This window comes from Cyclopterus lumpus, chromosome 12 (assembly GCF_009769545.1).
Source record: "Cyclopterus lumpus isolate fCycLum1 chromosome 12, fCycLum1.pri, whole genome shotgun sequence".
NCBI lineage: Eukaryota > Metazoa > Chordata > Actinopteri > Perciformes > Cyclopteridae > Cyclopterus > Cyclopterus lumpus.
In genome coordinates, this window is record NC_046977.1 from 15,857,938 (window position 1) to 15,875,720 (window position 17,783).

The 17,783-nt window shown below is 45.4% G+C and overlaps 1 protein-coding gene across 3 annotated transcripts in view; it reads right to left on the reverse strand.

The window, feature by feature from the left end:
- The window catches only part of grin1a (glutamate receptor, ionotropic, N-methyl D-aspartate 1a), a 29,876-nt gene extending 20,704 nt beyond the window's left edge, over positions 1–9,172 (reverse strand). For 2 of the 3 annotated variants that reach the window (XM_034546768.1, XM_034546767.1), the window contains exons 1-4: positions 8,924–9,172; positions 6,082–6,216; positions 4,756–4,932; positions 644–706 (exon numbers count right to left, since the gene is read on the reverse strand). In XM_034546768.1, coding sequence (XP_034402659.1) covers positions 644–706; positions 4,756–4,932; positions 6,082–6,216; positions 8,924–9,172 — 624 coding nt within the window. The remainder of the gene's footprint in view (positions 1–643; positions 707–4,755; positions 4,933–6,081; positions 6,217–8,923) is intronic. The other variant, XM_034546769.1, reaches the window with a different exon arrangement.
- Between the last annotated feature and the right edge of the window lie 8,611 nt (positions 9,173–17,783).

The window sequence follows — 17,783 nt, forward strand, 5'->3', positions numbered from 1 at the left end:
AAAAAGAAAAAAAAAAATAGCTTGAAGGGGGAAAAAAAAAACTTTTGCATTTGTTTGCATGCAAACTGAGGGTTATCAAGGCTCCAAAGAAGGACGTGCATGTGTTAGGTAGGGGGGAGAAGAAGGTCAATGCAACCAGTAACTAAAAACGGGTGAAGGGGTGGGGGGGGGGGGGGGTCAGGGGGACGTTTTCCGTCAACAAAAAAAACTGCTGAAAACTGGGGAAGTGCTACAGAACAGGAGGAAGTAGCATCTGGGAGACGGTTTGGTCCCACACTACCGGTTCTCCACAAAGGAATGGACTTGCAAACTCTTTTTGTGTGTGAGTATGTGTGTTCTGAGTTCATGCATTCCTTTATTGAAGGAGAAAATGAAAATGATAAAAGCGAGGCGCTGTTCACTGAGATCTTTTTTTTTTTTCTTCTTTTTTTCTTTTCTGTCATGACCGAAAATTATAGATTTTTCATAACAAAATCATTCTTCATTTAAATCATAGGGAAATGTCTCAAAGTAAAAAATCAAAGAAAACACGTGCTACCAAGAGAGGAACATTTCTGGGTCGGCTGGTGACTGGTTTGGGCTGGTTTCTAGTTGCTACGTTTGGAAAGTTGGTGGGCGGCGTGCATTGACCATGCAAATATACCTTAGGTCCTCGCTTGTTGTCATAGGACAGTTGGTCGAGGTTTTCATAGTTCCTTTTTTTATTCTGATGAGTAATGTGCACAGAGAAAATATGCAGACACAGAAAAATATTATAAACAGTTGAAAATGGGGAGCAGTAAAGCATTCCAACAAATCTCCACTTTTCTGCTTCAAATTGGGATCTTTAACGCTGGGGCTTGCAAAACATCAGAGAGGACCGCTTTAGAATAATGCTGACAATGCGGATGATCGTTCAAGATATCGGATACGATTAGGGATGAGGAAAATGTATTCAATGTGTTCAATGCGTGAATTAACAGTGAGGCCAATTGGGCTGCATCGATTGGTGCCCTGGCTCCAGCAATAACCATTACCCAACGCTGAACTGCAGCTCGGCCATCGGGTTTGTTTCTTCTTCACACAAATGGAAACTCAACATGGCCGTCAACGAGAGCCATCGGGTTTTTCAACACCTGACCAACACACCAGTGTGATCAAGTTGTGGGCATTCCTTAATAAGTATGAAGCTGCACTAGGAAACTGCTCATCTATCCAACCAGGTGACACCAATTCCATCCTTATTGTTATCAACTGGTGTGATCAGACAACAATTGGCACAACACATGAAAAGCCAGAAACCTGACATGAAATCCACTGCAATGTTTAATGGTGAAACAGCGGCGATTACCAATGTTGATTCTCAGAATCCAATCGAATCAAAGACAAAAGCTGAAATCACAAACACGAGCCGATGATTCACCCTGAAAATGGAAATGGAGGCTCTAATTTCAGCTGCCAATTCATCCGTGATATGATATGAATTTGAAAAAAAACCTTTTGCTCTCTCTTCGTGAAACCTATAATTGGCAGCCACTTTGCAGTTCGATGCACGTTTTCTATCATTTCCTGTTGGTACAAAAAAAAGTATGTGCAGGGTAAAGATGATGCAGTACAGACAGCGTGTTATTAGCAATGTGGTATGGCATTTGGTCACAGCACAATGCGCTGACACTGACTCGGGCAGCCGAAGCATCACCATTTTAGATTCCAGCCCGGTTCGGTGAGAGGAGACACCCTGGAGTCCTGCCTGAGACTGGCAGCCATTTTGCAGTGAAAACACACACATCATCTCTCTGCTCCGCGCGGGGTTTCTTTCCTCCACAGCTGGCTTCACAGCTCACACCTCAGTGCACCGGACGCGTTTCACTCCCTCCGTCCGCAAAGTGCACGGTGACCAATGCCTCAGTACAGCGATACAAGCAAAGTCATGACATGAAACCCACTCACAATGAAAATGTTGAGGTAATTGGTGAATCCCGAATCATCATCACAACTGAAATCATTTCATCCGAACTGAAGGACATCGAGCAGATAATGCCAACATTTGTTTTCCTGCGTCATGAAAACACCGTTACAAATTGTCAGTGGGGCGATTGATAATTCCACTTATTCCACTTCCTTAATAAGAACATTTTGGGTAATTATAACAATTTGACTACCATGTAATTACCATGTAACCTGCATTTACTCAGAGAAGCGTGAATACATCCTCTCCACGAGAAGCATTGCATCCAGCAGCATTGCAGACAAAAAAATACAACTGTCTTTGTCCCCCCCACCACCCCCCCACCATTCTCTAGAGATTTTCTGAGCGCTCTATTTTTGTATCATCAGTCAGGCATTAATATTTCATGTTTCATGTGTTGGTCCCGTTTGCACACTGTGTCCAGAGCCTCTGTGCTGGTGGTGACAGTGATCCCCTAGTGACCGTGTGACCTGGCTAACTACCTGCTTGCCTGATAATAACATGTACAGTACTTTACCTGAGTTTATGCAGCACAACAGGGTGATTACACAACTCGCTCTTAATTACAACACAATGTCTGCCACATCCAAACTAACAGCCATTCACATCACCTGACACCTGAGCTGTCAATGCACTTACGGCTTGAGGCAGGGGTCATCGCCCTGCTGGTGTTGAGACATACGTGGGAAGTCAGAGCCGAGCCACGAAGGAGAGGCGTCGCTGTGTAGGCAACAAACAAATCACAAATCGGAACTTCTTTGGTTCCTTTAGTTTATTTCATTTTCAGCATTTCTGCCACTAAAGGCGCAGCTGTTGATTATCTTTTGCATTTCTGTCTCCAAAATGTATCGATCTTTGGCATTTGGCGTATTTGCTTTTATTATTAAGGAGTACATCTTAAGGTTATTATGTCCTCTGTTTTCTAATGTCATTTGTATGTTCAATTTCCAAAAGAAAGAACCTGTACCAAATTGATATTATTTATTTGCTTATTGTGACCACATCCCTAACAATGTTTAAATCTGTCTCGACGGACCATTTGAATCTCCTACTCTGTCTTTGGCACCCAAGCTCATTGGTTCTTCGTTAAAGATGAACGTTTAAAAACAGGCCACAAATACATGCTTTCATTTCTTTTAAAGGTTATTTTGGTTTATTTCCCCCAAAAACCAGCTGTGCCATTTATAGTGTTTTCGCAAACATCACTCAAACAGGTGAAAATAGTCCATTTGTTGGGGACTGTTTTTAGCTGCTGACTAATACGCGGTCGGTGCCCGAGTGAATGTGTACAGCAGGGCGCTGCATGTGGTATCAGCTCAATATAAAATACAACATGTCCGCCAGTGCAACCCTGTTAAATAGTCAACAAGATAGAGCTCAACATCGCCAACCTCATCCTTTGAGGTTGACCAGGTTTTCAGTTCACATTTGGGAAAACTTCTCAAATGAATCCTGCTCCGGGCCCCCCAAATCACTCAAGCTGTCCCTGCAGTCCGAACTAATTACATGGGTAATTAAAGCGAGAGCTGCAGCCACTTCCCCCAGTATTATGAGTTACTGAATGGGCAGCACAGATGGGTTCTTTCTGAGATCCAAACTCATATTGTGCAAACTCAAAAGAAATGTCCTCGGTTCTCATCAAAGGCTTTTTTAATACATAGATTTGTCTTCTCCAGTGCAGGATGTGAGTCACATCGGGATTATTGTTTTAACTTCACAGATGTTGTTACGCTATTGAACTTGATTAACCCAAATGTTTGAAATGTTGTTTTTCCTAATGGTGGCGGTTAATCAATGCGGATCCCAGTCACTTAATTCAAGCAGCTTTCACTTTCGCTGTAGCCGCCTTCCGTGAATTACCTCGGATGTGTGTCATATTCAGCGTCTCCTCGGCTTCTGATTTAATTAAATCTGTGAAGCAGGCTTCAGTTCATTCTGCCACACAATTACAGCAAAGTGCCCCGGAGAGAGGGACAAGCGTCACAAGTGTGCAGAGAAGAAGGGAACAAATATCCCAAGGTAATTTCATCCTCTTTTAAATGGATGGAAGAGATGGTAGGTACTGCCCCCCCCCCCCCACACACACACTCTCTCTCTCTCTCTCTCTCTCTCTCTCTCTCTCTCTCTCTCTCTCTCTCTCTCTCTCTCTCTCTCTCTCGCTCTCTCTCTCTTTCTCCCTGTTCCTAAAGGGCACACATCATCGCAGTCTCAAGTCTGTTTTGGCTCAAGGAAGATCAGCATTTCACTGACCCACATACACTGCTCAGGGCTACACTCAAAATGGATGCATCAGCGGTATCTGAAAAGGCGAAACCATCTCCCATATCATGTGAACATGACCTCGCGGGGTCCGATAAACACAAGGCCTCTGTGTCTAATAATGAAGCCGGCCATTCATCAGGCTCTGAGAGGAACACCGGTCTTCCGCCCCCAATAAAACACCTCAGTCTGTGATGGTTTGCAAAGCCCCAAGTTAAAGTCCACTATTTGGCTCCCAATGTGGATAGACACAGGATAATTTGGACTATGGCAAAAAGCAACGTGAAGATGAGCAAATAAACGTACAGACTTTCGTCATATTAGACCACATTAGACGCTGTTGATGTCTCTAGGAATGTTAGCCAATGTTTACACAACGGTGAGAGAGAGAGATGTGGCCACACAACAGAAAGGAAAACAGTTACATACACAGAAGACCACTGAGGTTTCAAGAACCGTACACACTCGCGTGTTCTCTCACGCTCACACACTCTTTGGTTGGGGGGGGCGGGGCGGGGGAGAAGGGCCTGGGAGCCGGAGCATCTCACCTTTGTTTCTCTCTCCTCCAGGAGGGTCTCGAGCCTCTTCTGAGCGGCCCGCCCCTCGTGGTCGTCGCTCACTATCAAGATGATGTGGTTCCAGTTGAACTCGCGCATCAGGTCGAACCACACGTGCGCCTGGTGGGAATAGGGAGGCACCGTCCGCAGAAAGGACAGGTGGATGCTCTGGGTGGGAGCAGGAGGCAGGGGGAAGAGGTTAACATTGTGGAGTCGTCCATCACCACTTCAGTCTGAATGCGTGGGTATTAACTGACCTATTTGGTTTTCTTAGAACTAAACATTAAAATATATTTCGCTTGCGTTAACCACATACCTTATTTAACCAAAATGACATTAAACACTTTTTTTTTTTGACTTCTTGACTTTGTGCCTAAATGCGGACTCATTTCCGTGTTCTAGGACTTCCAGCAGCACTCTTGAGAAGAATAATCCTGGCTTGGTCTCTTGTCTGGTTTCTGGCAGTCCGGTGGCCATCTTAGTTTTGAGCAAATTGTGTTGCACTTACAACGGCTGGCCAGCGGTTGGCAATGTGTGCACTGGCAATTATGCCGTCAAAACCCATACACAAGAAACATGCTTTTGATTAGCGGTCCACTGTAGGGACCAGTATTCGTGAGAGGGTCAACTACTTTGAACCATGACCTTTGCCTGTTAAAAGTCTTGACCCCAACCCCACCCAACATCGGTGTGACCTCATGAGGCTGAATGGGCGTCCTCCCAAAAGAGCGCAGGCCGTTATAGCAGCAGATTCACGCTCATAGTTTTGGAGTTACATGTTCAATATAGGCGTACGGTTCTGGTGTCTACATGTTTGGCCCATGTAGTGCACTTTCATTACTTCTCGGGTCACCGTGCATTAACGAGATAGGTTTTAGATGGTACAATTAAAGTAGTAAATATCCTGTAAAAGAAAAAAAAGCAGCCTCAATCTATGCACAGAACCCTCTGGCCCCTTTAAACGCTTTTATTTAATGCCCTTTGAATTGCAAGATTAGCATAAGTGTCACTCAAATAGACTTTAAATGGACTTATTAAAGTCCCTGGCATTTGATATATGCGATTGCTTTAAAGTTTTAATTTTACTGGCTTGTGCTTCATAAAAACATAACTCAGGCATTATTAATGATGTCCTTTACATTCTTTGCTGGAAACCCATTTAATCACAGCTCCTCTAATGGACGCGATGGGACGTTTAATCTAGGAAGCGCTCGAAGCCGCCCCACGGGAGCTCCTCACTCGATCGCTCTCCGCTCACTCTCTTCCTGTTTTCCTCTCTCTTTGCATCTCTCTCTCTCGCTCCCGTCCGTCACTCACCTTGTCTGAGTAGATGGACATGCGGGTGGTCAGCCCCACCACGGGTATGCGGTAGAAGCCTGCAGTGTAGGAGACAGGCGTTGGAGTGAGGTGGTCATTGGACTGGGGAGGGTGACTCACCAGGATGGCGTAGACCTGCAGAGGCCCAGAAGAACAACACTTAGTCACTTACTCGCTCCCTGACAAAGACTTAAAGAAGTCCAATTTAGACTTGAATCTTTTCTTTCTTTCTCATATCATTGTATAATGTTTGCAGACAACATGTGCAAAAACACACAAATGGGAAGCTGCAAAATGCCATAAAACTAAACTCTGATATAGTATCAAGCAACTATACGACAACAAAAACAACAGGACATATACAATACACCACCCTGTTGTCATTCCAAGGGAGTCAAATCCTGACGCAGGGCACCCTTTACAGTCTGTTTGAGACGGCTTGTATGTACCATAAACCCATCATCATTTTCATTATTAGACTAAGAGAAAATTCACCAGGACTTTCAACCAGGAGAGTGTTCGTCTCCCAAATTATTTAAAGCCCAGACATGTTTTTTTCCTAAAGCTAACTAAAGTGGTTGTCTTGCCTAAGCCAGTGTTTCAGTTTGAATTCACAACGTTAACCATGTGTTTACTGCGACTGCATTGAATGCATTAGAATTATTAACATGAAACAGCATTTGATATACACAGTTATTATATGAAAAGTTCATTTCAGAATAGCTGAGATCAGTTAACCATGAGTTGGGTTAACAGCAGGGCGAAGAAGAGAGAGTGCGTTGAGCTCCCCACGTTCACCATCTTATTGGTGGAACAAAAACAAGATTTGAGCATGCACTGAACAAAAGCAGGAGGGATGATAATTATTTACAGTGAATCAAATTCATGCCGGCTCCTGAAATGTTATTCTCTGTAACTGTTATATGTCTAAACCTTTGTTTAATGTGCTGCTGCTGTCTTGAACGGCATTTAAATAGATGAATAAGAAAGTCAAAAGATTACCCCCTGAGCATCTGTCTGCTTTGCCCGATCTGGGGCATCGACTGAAACATCTGCTTTTCAACCTCAAGTTTAATGAAATGTGTGTGCACTTTAAATAAAACATTGCCATCTTTTAGTGGGTGCAACTGCTGCTCTAAACGATTGTATAACAGGTTAAAAATAACATTCTTGAACCATGGATATCTATTCACAAAGAAACCGTAGAGCAAAGAAACCGGTTCCTTTGTACAAAATGTCTTTGCTGGGCTGGCTGGCAGACAAACAGGTATGGTGTGATTGCTCAGTTTAGTCTAATCCGTGCATTAATAAGCAAACAAATTTACTTTCCTAAAAAATAAATACAATTCTGCGAGCTGAGTCTTGAGAAACGCCCCAGGGCGATGTGAAAGAAGATGAATATAAAGCTGGCATGGCTGTGCAGGCATGGATTGCAGGATATGAGCAATCCGTATGGTTGGGTCAAAAATGAGGTCTATCATCCAAGGACCGCTCCCGGGCATCTCCTCCTCCATCTGCCACAGACTTCCCTTCTGAGTAACTGTTATCACCATGCGATCCAATCCCATCCCATTCAACCTACAGACCCCATGTCTAAATAAGGTGTGATGCACTGTCTCTTATATGTGTTGTTTTAAGACTACATGGACCATCGTTGGTGATGCTCATGCTCTAGGTGAGCCTGTGACGGGGGGACTGGGTGCGACGGTAATATGCTGCAAGCCTGCATCCATTAGAGGCATTACACCAAGTAGAGGAGCGAGGACATGAGAGCGGCGCTGGAGCTGCGGGGGTGTTTTTGTTTGCATGAAGCCTCATTATGTGTGTGGGAGAAAGAAGAGCGAGAGTGGGACTTCACGCCTCCACATGCGCGCGTGACATAACGTCTTTTTCTTTCTTTTCTTATTTTACATGTGTATGTAAAACACAGCCTTGTTGAGCATCACGCAAGAGGACGGTTCAACAAACTCTCAGAAAGGCAAATAAGACTTGCATCATATGCATTTGCTTATGAAACATGTTTTATGAGTTATATCCGCAGCACAAACATGTGTGACACTTTTTAATCTCATACTTTAAAATAAAAAATGTTAATAAAAAAACTGCTGCTCGTGTATAACCAATGCATCATTACATACAGACTGCAGCCTGAAGACCGACATGCAGACACTCTCCTCCGCTGATGTCAGCCCCGCTGTCCGGCCACTACGCTATCATGCAAGTTGTGTAATTGCATACGACGTATTGCACATTTCCATTCCTCGCTGCATCCTTTGCAGTTCAGTGCGTGTGCAGCTGCGTGTCCCGGACCGTATACATGTTGCCCTCTCATCCGAGATGTGCCCCAAACCCAGAGCCTATTTCTGGACGTCTGTAAAAACAGATGGGTCCGTGGGGAGTCCGCTGTATTAGAACGGCACTAAGTGGACTGTGTGCAAATGCAGTGCAGGGAGCCAAATTGGACAAAAGGCCGGCCTGTAAGTAATGTGTGGCCTGATTTATTATATGTGCATGCTGAATAGTGTGAGGCGTTTGGAGAAATAGACAGCTGTCTAGTCTGGATTCAGAGCTCAAGGCTCGACACATCCATCCGTCTGTTGCCCACTTCAGTGGCCCTTGAGAGAGAAAACACCCCTGATTTTGACATGTAGGTCATGTTTCGTTGAATAAACAACTTTCTATTGCAAGGCACAGCGGGGTTCTCCTTCCAAAACCCTCACAGCAAACCCGTGTTACAGTTATGTGGAGGTGTGCATGGACCATATGAGTTATAGCGCAGAGGTTATTATTACGGTGTGTTTGATTGAAGCGCGCCCGCATGCAGAGGTGGCAGAAGAACTACCTGACTGGAGATGAGGTCCTCGCACACGGAGAGAGCCATCTGGATGGCGTTGGGTTTGTGCGTTACGGAGATGGCGGTCAGCTTGAATTTGTCCCTGCCGTAGACCTGGTTGGCCTGGGTCACCGCATCTTTGAAGACCTGCTCGTATCTCTTCTGGCTCAGCACGGCCCCGATGTTCACGATTTTCGGCTCGCAGCCGGCCCGCGCGCAGGAGCACCAGAGGAGCACCGCCAGCAGAAACAGACGCATCGTGTGGGCCACCAAACGGCACGATGCAGCCCGGTCGCTTTCACCCCCGGTGGCGGGTCCGCTCAACCAGCTTCTGGGCAGCAGCGCGGCTCCGCCAGTTGAATGCGCTACTGCAGACTCGATCCAGGTGGGCGGCGGAAGGGATGGGGGGGGTCGGTGGGAGGAGAAGGGAAGGGAGAAAAAGCTGGATCTATGTGCAATGCGGAGGAATGTCCATGCTCATATTAGGGGCAGGCTGTCAAACAGGGACGTTCAAACCGCATTGTCGTCGTCCCCCCCTCTTTTTTTTTTTTGCTCTCCTCTGCAGAATTTGCTCAAACCTCCCGACGGGTTGGAAGAAGGAGTTGAACCATCGTCTCGGCTCCCAGGCGGCTTCCTCCGCACGGGGGTGTGTCGCGCTCCCTCCAGCCGCTGCTCCGCGCGTGTTGTGCGGACTGAACACTCCCGATGCGTCGCTGGCTGGTCAATCCGCGCACAGCGGCTGCTGTCCTTGGTCCTGACAGCTGTGCATGCGCGCCGCGGTGACGCTGCGCGCTCCCGCCGTATCGGCTCCCCCAGTCGGAGTTTTGCTCGTCGGCGTTCTGCTGCTGCGGAGTGGAAGAAGATCGTATGAAAAATAAATGTATACCTACTTGTTCAGAATTCACTCGACCCAAATGCTAGTCATAACAGGACCTGACAGGCCTCATCCGGGCAGCCCACGTGTATCTTTGCATACCTGCAGGGCGTGCTAAATTAAATCACATTAATATGTGGGGGTTTCGTTAATGCGGGTGATTTGTAATGACAACCAGGCGGCTGAGATGTTCTCCTAAAATAGCCCGATTGCACAAGAGCAGATGGAGAGAGGGGGTTGGTGGGGGATTATTTCAATCTAGCGGGTTTCAGGTCATGGTAGAGCCGTGGACACCGCTTTGGTGTGACTCATTTCCCTTCAAACTGGAGAGAGAGACACAGAGATAGTCGGCTTTGTCGCGTATCGCACTTCCGTGGACAGCTCGTGAATCAAGCAGCACGTCAGTGGCGACCGTCTATCCAGCCGTCACACACTTCACCACGGGCGGACCCGTCTGAATGGGCTGTGTGTGTGTGTGTGTGTGTGTGTGTGTGTGTGTGTGTGTGTGTGTGTGTGGACTAAGATCGGCCCGCATAGTTGTGGATGTTGCGTAATCTCTGAACCGGCGCTTTGGAGCGTTTCGGTCCATGTTGGGAGCAGCAGTCAACCTCCATGGTTACCTAGGAAACTAGATTCTTTTATTTTTTTAATTTCTTACAACACACGAAATGGATCTTTAGACGGAGTACATCTTCCCTGACACCCAGTGTATTCATCACAGGAGGAACCGTCGAAACCAATGACTCCAACAAAACGAGCGTGCACGCAATTCTGAAACGGTGAACAGATATTTCGCCTCGTTGTGTGAACCCCACTCAAAAATCATTTCATCTTGATTATTAATAGTCAAATATTTGAATATTTTTTTGGCCCCAGGGGGGTTTGCGTTGTGTGTTTACTGATAACAGCAGCTGCGATTGAAAAGGGTGTTTGGGAAAATGAGGCCAGTGTAAAACCATCGAACAGGGTTCTGAATTATGAATCGCACAACACGGCTGTCTCCTCGCGCTGCAGTGAGCTGATGAATTAACCACAAGCTGAGGAAATCAACAGTCATCAGCTGCTGGCTGTGTGCTTTAATGAGCTTGTCTCAGACATGATTTGTTGAGTTGTCTCCAAAAATATTAAGACAAGGACTATAATAATTGTGCACTGTTAACAAGAAATACGTTTTACTTCTAACATTAATTGAACATCTGCCTCCTTCCTGCAAGAAACCCACCTCTGAAATGCATTTTGAAAATATATACCAATTGTGCAAAAACAACAAATCAGTAGTTTAAAAAGTGAAGGAGAGCTCTGGCAAATGCACGTTTTATATTTTTATTTCTTTGTATAATTATTATGAACTCAAAGCAGCACCGTGAACACATTAATTCCATTTTCGATTCACAATTTTCAGATCCATCGCCCAAAAATAAAGTATGTAATTTTTTTCAATTCAATTCAATTCAGTTTATTTTATATAGCCCAGTATCACAACTTACAAATGTGCCTTTACAATCTGTACACATATACGACATACCACAATGATTAGGCCTCATTCTTAGAGGATTAGTTTGCCAAATAAGTATAGGAGACTTTTCTGAGACCATGAAAGGTGCATTAAATCCATCAGTTGAACTAAAACCGGAAAGTGTTTTTTACTGGTCAATGACAAAGCATTACAAATAGCATTAACATGGCAGGACATTGCAATAGTCATAAAATCAACCAATTAAAAAAAAAAACTGGAAGACGAGGAAGAAATCCCTCTGGAGGGACAAACATATATCCATTATATAAAACATGAAACATGAGAAATGTGTGAACATTTTGAAGCAATGAGGCAGGCTTGTTGTGGTTGGATACACAGTGTCCCTCTGGAGATGCTTCCACTTTCAAAAGGCCTTTTTTCCTCTTTGAAGTCAACAAGCAGAAGTTGTCACATCCTGGAGCCACAAAACATGCCGCCTCCCAAAAGTCAGACGGGCGGAGAGGAGAAAATAAATGTTAAATGACTGGTGTTGAGCAGAGCACCTAATGGACCCCCTCCCAGCCTCATGCCTGCGACAGCCAGTTTGTTATCTCACCGCGTATTGGACGGCGCCGACGGCGTGCTGGCCCTCCCATTAAGTGCGGTTATGAAGCCCTCCTCGGCCTCACACATCAATAAGGCCACCAATCTGCTCTGCAGTCGTTTTGTAAGGAGTTTGCTGGAGGAGCAACACAACACGAGGGACCGATAAAGACTCTCCAGCTCTGTCAGTCTGCGGCACACAAAGATGATCGCAGGCTTTACACTCGAGTATCTCACACGAGGACACAATCTTGCATTCGCTCTTTGAGCTGCCGCCCACACATTGTAATACAGACTCGTGCACCATCCACTCCTCTGCAAGGCTAGAACAGGGTGTCGTATCTGTGTGTGTGTGTGTGTGTGTGTGTGTGTGTGTGTTTCAAAAGTGCTGCTCATTAAATGGAGGAGAAATGTAATTTAGAAGGAGAAGCCTGCAGTTGCAATAAAGGAGATTTATCTTTACAGCTCGACACAGTTGAAACCGAACAGGTCCGAGATGTAGCTGAACAAGATGCCATCCATCCCACCTGCCCCTGGGATCAGCATCTCCAGCAGAGCCTTGTTGTCCAAGGGAGTTTTGCAGAATCCAGCCAGAGCTTGGATAACTTGCTACTCCGTTTACCTACAGGAGTGTGCGTCACATTGGTTTGCTGGTTTTTAGAGCAAAGATGTCCAGAATTCGACTTATAAACATTATCCCTCCACCATGCTGCTTCGGGGAGTTTATTGACCTTTGGGGTATACGGCACACGCCCAGTGCAGTGATGTTGGAAGGTTGCTGCAGACGGGGCTGAAAATAAATCACAAGGGAGCTACGCCCTTAAGCAAAGAGTCTGACTGATTTTCAAACCTTTTTCATCTCATTTCAAATTGAAATCCTTTCCCTTTTTCCCGTTACCATAGTGACAACACGTTGCTTTTGCAGCACACAAAAATAACTTTCAATATGAACATTTTCATGAAAGTGATCCAACATGCATCTTAATGGCACTTGGTACGACATTCTGACAGACTTCAAGATCCAAATGAGACTGGAAGGGAGCAGACAGAGCAGGTCACACCTGAACTCCGACATGCTTTGGCACTGAGACAACAACCTTGAGTCTTCAGCTCCTCGCGTTGCTCTTTGCGTCAGATGAGAGTATATATATGAATATATGCTCATCACTTTGGAGCTGATGGTACATGGTGGCCCACGTGATCTGATCCGAGCCAGAGGCAAAACAGGGCACGCTCTGCCAGTGCGTTGTCACAAACAGAGTCTTGGGAAAATGGATGGCCTCAATGAGTCCTCTGCAGATGGACGCCTGCCTGTCTGATGCGTTTCTCATGTAGCGAGAAGCCCTCTCGTACATTATAGATGTGTGAGCCCCCTCGGTGCTCCTCGCTTGCCTGCTCGCCCCGGTGCCGAGCGGGAGTGTTCGTGCCGCAGAGAACACTAAGAATCTTTTTCTGGATTTTAGATCCCAGCTAACGTGCCGCACAGCCTTGTGGGAGGGATGGAAGGAGGGAGGGGGGGGGGGGGCGCTGCAGGCCTGATCAATGTGGATCCATTTTCAGTTTCACATAAGAGAGGCCTGTCGGCTCCAAATCTCTTGCTTGAGCAATTGAGACATTGAGGATCAGACCTCATAAAAAACAGAGACATGTTGTTATGAAGACACAACGATGGTCCCGTTCCTCTTTAAAGGGATACAGTGGTTGATATAAATATGAAGCATATGGAATACACTTGGTGTGTATTTTGTGGTCCATCGAGGGCTTGAGACTGGTCTTTCCACTGCATGACGTCCTTCTCGTCACCATTTTGAAACCCAATAAGGTGTTATTGAGTCTGTACACCAGGGTGTCTAAGGCAATATATACAGCATGTATATTCTTCATAAGAGTTGTACTTTATAAGTAATACGGGTGATGTATTACTTTGCTTCATAACTGGCATTAGACTTTACAGTCTACCAATGATAGTGGAAACCTAAAGCCTTGAAACAACTAACCGATATTAAATCAAGCAGACTGACGAATAATGTAACACAAGACAAAAGAATGTAAAAAAAAATTACATTTCCCTCCGTTACATACAACCATAACATGGATAATTATGACGTTTATTATAGATATTTCTCAAACCCATATGACATATTGAAGTTAAAGTTTGAATAGCGATGCTAATAGTCTATCCAGAAAGGTGTCTAAGCGGTGTCACGGGGTTCATCAGAGGTTTTACGAGAGTTTCATAAGTTGCAGAGAAATTTAAAAATAAGATCCAAAATGGACAAAAAAAGGCCTTTGGGTCATGCAGTGGCCATTTCCTTTGGGTTTGTTACTATGAGTGACTCCTCCCACATGATACAAATTCCTTTAATCCATTTTTTATACAAAACATATTGACGAGTGTAGCTTTAAAGCTAAATATAAGCTTTTTCAATGACTATTTTAGGCACCTTCGCCTTTGACGATGCACATAACAGGTTCCTGCTGGATTCAACGTCGTGGTTATGTGCGTAAAGCCTTGGTTCTATTTTCCGCGAGGGCGGTCTGATGAGCTGAATGTTTGTTCAGCTCATCAGGCAGACACACAACTCAGTTCAACAGAAATCTAGTCTATATATGAGTAATAATGGTAATGTCTCCATTTAGTAGCACAGATACGTAGCGACAGACATAAAAGTGCATCAGTGACAAAAAAAAAGGTAAAAGAAGGAGGAAGAAACAAATCGGTGCTTTGATTCCAGCTTTCATCGTTGGCCTCTTTCTTTCTTTCTTTCACAATAAAATGGATATAAAGGATTAAATTGTCGGATTAAACTATGACGGGAGATCAAGCTAGCTTTTTTTGTTGTTGCTAAGAATATGGAGCAGTCGTAGCAGAGAGCATCCGAGCCTTTCTGATGAGAAGTAGGTCAATACAAGACCCAGAAAGACACAAAGAGATCCAAAGTCAAACCTCCATTTATCCTCCAGAACCGAGCGGAGGCACTCTTCAAACAACACAAAAGTCAGAGGTTGACAAAACTCAAACCTTTAGTTTGAGAGATGTTTTAAAAATGGTGTACGATGAACTTCCTGGTGCCAAATTATTTATTTATTTATCCCCCCAATACATTTTACAATATAAAAAACTACCTCTTCACGTGAACGTTCCAGTCAAGTTGGCTTTTTGCCATCTTCAAATTGGACTTTCTCCAATTGTAATATTTAGCGTTAAAAAAAATGCTATACGGTCCAAAGGTGAGTCTGGAATAATCAGGGCATGTGAAATGAAAGATAATAAATAAGGTTAATAAAACAATGGAAGTACAAATGACATATGATAGCAGATTAACTGTTTGAGGAAAAGCATGTTCCTCAAAGCCACACTTCCCGTTCAACGTGACAACCATCCAGCTGCTTGCATTTTCCCCCCAAATGTTATTTGTTATCTTATTTGTGACCATATCAAAACAGTCAACAGGCAGTTCATTAGAAAAAAAGAAAGAAAAAAAAAAGTCAGGCGACTGATGATGACCTCTGAGCTTAGCCGTTTGTGAAAAGTAAGGACAGCATGATGACGGGAACGACCATGTACAGGAAGACGCCGAGCAGCAGCAGGAAGAGCAGCAGCAGGGCGGTGACGGAGAGGCAGAGGGAGCGCTGGCGCGTCAGCCCCAGGCCTCCGACAAGGCGGGACGGGTCGACGCAGCACAGAGAGGGGGGTTCTGGGACGGCCTGAGGTTCGAGGCCGGGACTGACGACGAGGGCCAGTCCGGGATCGTAGACGACGCCGCCGCCGCCGTACGACTCCTCCTGCAGTCGTCGGATCTCCCACTGCGGGAACGGGGTGGTCTGTCGGCAGAAGGGGCACTGCAGCCGACTCTGGTCCATGGCCCGCCTCATGATGCCGGCCGCGCAGTGGTGGCACAGCGTGTGGTTGCAGTGGAGTAAGGTGACGCGGCGGTCTCCGTGCGAGTCAAACAGCTCGCTGCAGATGGGGCACTCGTGCCGGCTGCTGTCGCTGCACAGACTCCTGACACTTCCACTGCGGCCCGGCTCGTCCCCGACAGCCGTCTCCAGCTCTCGTGGAACAGATGTCCGTCGGTCGGCCCCATCTGCCGCGGTTCGCACGCCTGCTTCGCGACTCTCAAGCAGAGGCCGCGTGGCACACTCGCTCTCATCTAGTTGCTCGTAGAACACTCTCACACAGGTGTCCTCTGTAGCCTCCGGGTGCTTTTCTTCCAGTGCAACAACGGCCTCCCGCTCAGCCGCAATGACTCCCGCCTCGGCCATCCTTCATAACAAAAGTACGTGGGCTTTTCTGTCCGTTCAATGCGTTCAACGGCGCCCTAACACACGCTCGACATGTTTCCTCATTACAGCTAACCTACTTTCTGCCCGGATAAAAGCTCGAGTGAGCCGAATGTTGATGTAATGCTTCAGTATAACAAAGGCAGCACAGTCCTCTCCCACCATAAAGCCCAGATAAGATAAGCATATTCACAGATAAGCAGTGCTAAGCAACAACATGAGCCTCAGAGAAGTGGCTGTACAGTGAATGTTTCATGATTCCGCTCAATTGAACACGCATTCAACGCATTCAGGGCCACGGACAACTTTCGCAAGTTGTGATATGCATGAGCGAACACATTAGTGCGAGGCAGACAGCTTTATTCTGCATATTTAAATAAACGGTACATCTGTAGATTAGACAGAGACAAAAACACAACACACATTTCAATATGGAGAGGGAGCAGAGGTGGTGGGAGTTCATCTGGTATTCAATGTGCTTTTTAACACAGAGGGCTGTTTGCTTTGAAATGTGTCGTCTCTCCTGTGTGACCAAAGCACATCTCCAAACCCAAAATTATTGCACAGTGCCATTTAGTAAAGCCTCACAGCATTAGTCATCAGTGGTTAAATCAGCAACGAGTAGACAGCGGGAACTGGAAGCAAACAAAAAGATGTGCAAGGTGTACTTGGTTTCACATATTTGCAAAAGCCCAGCTTTATTTATTTATCTCAGTGTCTCATGTGATTCAAATGAAGGGGAATCTTTTTTTTTTAAGGCTATTCAATTTGGGTCCATCATTGTCCTTTTTTGGAGATCATCATCATGTCACAAAGGAAAAGGACCATTTCATCATTAATCATCTGGGCCACGTTATCAAACTCACATATGACACAATCATGCACTTTAAAGGAAGTTCAACAATACATAAACATGCGTATTGGCCTTTGTGAGAGATTAGAGGACCGATATCTTCCGTGTTCAAGCAGCGGTAATCAATATTTGTATGATGGCAATGGATGACTATCGTGCTTCAATGTGACGGAGGATGAAGCCAGCCGGCAGCGTTACTGTTCTGGTTCACTCTCGGCAGGCAGAAAGAAAAAAAAAACGTTCACAAGGTGGAGGGGCTAAAGAGAAGATGCTGGGGAGCAAAACGGAGCAATAAAGATTGAGGGTGAAGGTTGCACTTCCATTCATCAGGTGGCCAGAACCTCCAAATTAATGACAATGTCCCTCTGTGTCGCAACAACTTGCGTCGAAATCCCAATAATAATAATAATAATAATCGGAAATGATAATAATAACGATATTAATATTGTCAGCGTTTTGGTCCCGACTTGTGTCCCCTGCCCCCAAGAGGCAAAACAATTAAATTCAAATCTGTTATTGTTTAACTACAGAGCTGTGTCAGGACCTAGCCTAGCTTAGCATAAAGGCTGGGCTTAGGCCGATGCGTTCCGCCTCTTTTGCTCCCCACACGATCTGTTTACATGCATTCAACCAAAGCCTGCTCCAACGCGATTGGTCAATACTCCTCGGACCACAAACGGAAACCATCGCCCATTGCCTTTATTATTGCCAGCCCAAATCCTGAGCCTGATGACGCAGTTCTAACCCGCACAGCATCAGGAAATGTCACCAATAAAAAAAAATAAGTCTTAATCCAAAG